The 3,896-nt window shown below is 45.5% G+C and overlaps 1 protein-coding gene across 1 annotated transcript; it reads left to right on the top strand.

The window, feature by feature from the left end:
* The first annotated feature begins 1,401 nt into the window (after positions 1 to 1,401).
* Positions 1,402 to 3,421, top strand: LOC121706064 (E3 ubiquitin ligase RNF157-like). The gene is made up of 6 exons (XM_042087508.1): positions 1,402 to 1,418; positions 1,808 to 1,954; positions 2,148 to 2,268; positions 2,782 to 2,848; positions 3,139 to 3,182; positions 3,336 to 3,421. The coding sequence occupies exons 1-6, from the start codon at positions 1,402 to 1,404 to the stop codon at positions 3,396 to 3,398; spliced, it is 459 nt and encodes a 152-aa protein (XP_041943442.1). The 3' UTR covers positions 3,399 to 3,421.
* Positions 3,422 to 3,896: the final 475 nt, after the last annotated feature.

Genomic DNA, 3,896 nt, shown 5'->3' with positions numbered 1-3,896 from the left:
ACTACTCAAAATTTCCCCATTGACTTAACATTATGATTATGACATCACAATACGGCCGTTAAGCAATTAGAATCCTATGGCAGGTGGCCACCTGCAGTCTCAGGCTTTAAGCATACAAACTGGCCCTATTAAGACTACACATCAAAGTCAAAGTCAAAGTCAGCTTTATTGTCAATTTCTTCACATGTTCCAGACATACAAAGAGATCGAAATTACGTTTCTCACTATCCCACGGTGAAGACAAGACATATTTTATCAATTTAAGTCCACAGACAAACATAACATTCAAGTAAACAAAAAAGTAAGTAAATAAGTAAATAAGAGGGCACATATAATAATGAAAAAAATAAGAGCAGCAAAATTTGGTTGAAATTGTGCATAGACAGTCAATAAAATACTAGTGCAAAGTCAGGCCAATAAAAGGCTTGGGTAGTTCTGTTTGACCTAAGTAAGAAAGAAAGTGGCATAGTGGTGCAAGTTATGTAAGAGCAGCAGAAGTGTTGTGTTTTCAGGACAACAACAACAAGTTGTAAAGTGTACTAGTGTGCAAGTGTGCAAGTGGAGTAGTGCAGGCGGCCATTGTGGGTCCAGTGTCCAGGATGTTATGTAGCTGAGGGTGGAGGGGGGAGAGGAGGGAGAGAGTTCAGCATCCTTACAGCTTGGTGTATGAAGCTGTTGGTGAGTCTGGTAGTGCGGGAGCGCAGGCTTCTGTACCTCTTCTCAGAGGGCAGTAAATCAAACAGATAGTGAGCGGGGTGACTTGCATCACTCACAATTTTGGTCGCCTTGCGGGTGAGGTGGGTGGTGTAAATGTCCTTCAGGGAGGGGAGTGAAGCACCAATAATCCTTCCAGCTGTGTTCACTATGCGCTGCAGGGCTTTCCTGTTGTATTCAGTGCAGCTTCCACCCCACACAGCGATACAGCTGGAGAGGATGCTCTCAATGGTGCCTCGGTAGAATGTGGTCATGATGGCTGGTGGAGCACTTGCTCGCCTGAGTTTCCGCAGGAAGTACAGGCGGTGCTGAGCTCTCTTCGCCAGTGATGCAGTGTTGGTGGTCCAGGAGAGGTCTTCACTGATGTGCACCCCCAGGAATTTGGTGCTGCTCACTCTCTCCACCACAGCACCGTCGATGGTCAGTGGCAGGTGTTGGGTGTGACCTCTCCGGAAGTCAACAACAATCTCTTTGGTCTTGCTGACGTTCAGCAGGAGGTTGTTGTCCCTGCACCACGTGGTCAGATGGTCGACCTCCAACCTGTATTGAGTCTCGTCGCCCTTGGTGATGAGACCCACCAGAGTTGTGTCGTCAGCAAATTACAAAATGTTCAGACACACTCAACATTAAACAGGCCTGGAGATACTCTCCCGGACATTTTCCCTGACAGCAGACTGAATATGTGCAATGTATGCCATGTCAAAGTGTTACTACAGAAACACACAAAACATTTCCCCTCTGGACCACCAACACAACACATGCACATATATTGGCCAATTAGCTCATGTAGTGTCATTTTGTCTTATGCAGAGAAACGTGTTCAGTGCATTTAAAAAGTGCCATTTTGAACTGCAAAATGTGTGTAAAGCAGAAAATGTGCATGTCATTTTAGTGTGTTGTGCAATTGGAAAAAAACTGTAATGTAATCAGTGCACACACACACACACACACACACACACACACACACACACACACACACACTATCACAGAACCACATGATAACACACAGTAACACAATGACTCTAACTACTCTACTTGTGCATGTGTGTCTGCGTGTGTGTGTCTGTGTGTGTGTGTCTGTGTGTGAGTATAGATGTAATGAAAACCTGAAGCTACCTGGGGGTGAGGTGGAAAAAGGCCGCTGCTGCTACAACATCGAGTTCACCTTCGACGCGGACACACAGGTGGCCATCACAATCTACTACCAGGCCATCGAGGAGTACCACAACGGAGTGCCCATGTAAGTGTGTGCATGTGTGTCTGCACGTGTGTGTATGTGTGTGTGTGTGTGTGTGTGTGCACGTGTGTGTGTGTGTGTCTGCACGTGTGTGTGTGTGTGTGTGTGTGTGTGTGTATTCGTGTATGTATAATGTAGGTGTGTGTGTGTGTGTGTGTGTGTGTTTGTGTAACTCTGTGCATCTCTTGTGTTCCAGCAGATACCTCCCTCAGGACAGCTCCCTGCAGTCAGAGACGGTGCACTTCAAACGGGGCGTCTGTCAGCAGTTCTGTCTTCCCTCACACTCGGTCAACCTGTCTGAGTGGGCCGACGAAGAGGTACTGCTCCTCTAACACACTCTACACACACACACACACACACACACACACACACACACACCATCACACACACACACACCATCACATGCTGTAAAACACTCACTACACCTTTAAACCTGTCTGAGTGGGCCGACGAGGAGGTACTGCACCTCTAACACACTCCACACACACCTAACACACTCTGTAACCCTTTAAACTTGTCTCTAGTTAGGTGTGTGTGTGTGTGTGTGTGGTGCTGGTGCAATGAGTGTGAAGGTGTGTGTTTATGTGTTTGTATCTGTGTGAGTGATGTTGTGTGTGTGTGTGTGTATGTGTATGTGTATGTGTGTGTGTGTGTGTGTGTGTGTGTGTGTGTGTGTGTGTGTGTGTGTGTGTGTGTGTGTGTGTGTGTGAGTGTGGTTATGTGTGTGTGTATATGTATGTGTGAGTGTGTGTGTTTGATGCATAAAGTGTGATGGGGTGTGTATGGTGCTTGTGTGTGTTAATGAGTGTTTCTGGCCTTGCCCTCCACAGCTCCTGTTTGACATGGACAAGGACGTCTACCCTATGGTGGTGCAGGCCGTGGTGGATGAGGGGGATGGTGAGTTGACCCCTATAACCTCACGCATGCTCAACGTTAAAAATGATTCTTTAATTTGTCCATTTACTTCAAGCTTAAGAATATGGATGAAACAGATCACCATATGAAACAAACCTATCCATTAACATATGAAAAATGAGCATTAAATAAGGCAAATAAATAATGTACACAGCTCTACTGACATTCAGATTAAAGGCAGTGAGGAGGCAGAGAGTGGAGCCAAACTTCCACAGGAAATGTGTGATTACTGTGTTTGTGAATGATGATTTTGTCTCCTCGTGTTCACACAGACCATATGGGACATTCTCATGTACTGCTAGCAACCTTCGAAAAGGTAAGAAACACAGCCTAACCCTTTGACTTTTTGGGCTAGTCAGTGTGTGTGTGTGTGTGTGTGTGTGTGTGTGTTAGTGTCTCTATGTGCAAGATTGTCTATACATTTTTGTGGGGGGATCACAGAGATCATATAACCTCTCTCTCTCTCTAGCACATGGATGGCAGCTACTGCGTGAAGCCTCTGAAACAAAAACAAGTGGTGAGTTCATGTTGATTGTCATGTTGTTTTGATTGTCATGTTGTTCTGATTATGACCGCCGCGCAGCGAAGCGGCGGTCATATAGGTTTAGTCAGATTTTTTTTTTTTTTCTTTTTCGCATGCCCAAATTTCCGTCAATGATTCCCGGGACACTGAAAGACCGGGGTACACGAAACTTGGTGGGCATGTAACCCCACATGGATAGCATGGAACCATCGTTTTTCGTTTTGATCTGTAGCCCCCCCGCTGGACTGGACCCCCCGAAAGGAGGGTAGGGCAGACACAGTTTTCTGTGAATATCTCGAAAACCGTAGGGTTTAGGAGGACCATTTTTTTTTGTATGTTGATCTCAAGGGGCCATGTCAACCCATTCCATAACCACTCATTTCATGTATAGCGCCACCTAGTTAAACACAAAAAAGTAAAAATTAGGTGTTGTAATTGAAGGTATCTGTGACCTAACATAGTCAAAACTGCACGAAATTGGAAGTGTAGGATCATTATGACACCCTC

Source organism: Alosa sapidissima, chromosome 3 (assembly GCF_018492685.1).
Source record: "Alosa sapidissima isolate fAloSap1 chromosome 3, fAloSap1.pri, whole genome shotgun sequence".
Classification (NCBI taxonomy): Eukaryota; Metazoa; Chordata; class Actinopteri; order Clupeiformes; family Clupeidae; genus Alosa; species Alosa sapidissima.
This window is presented reverse-complemented; position numbering and strand designations above follow the sequence as displayed.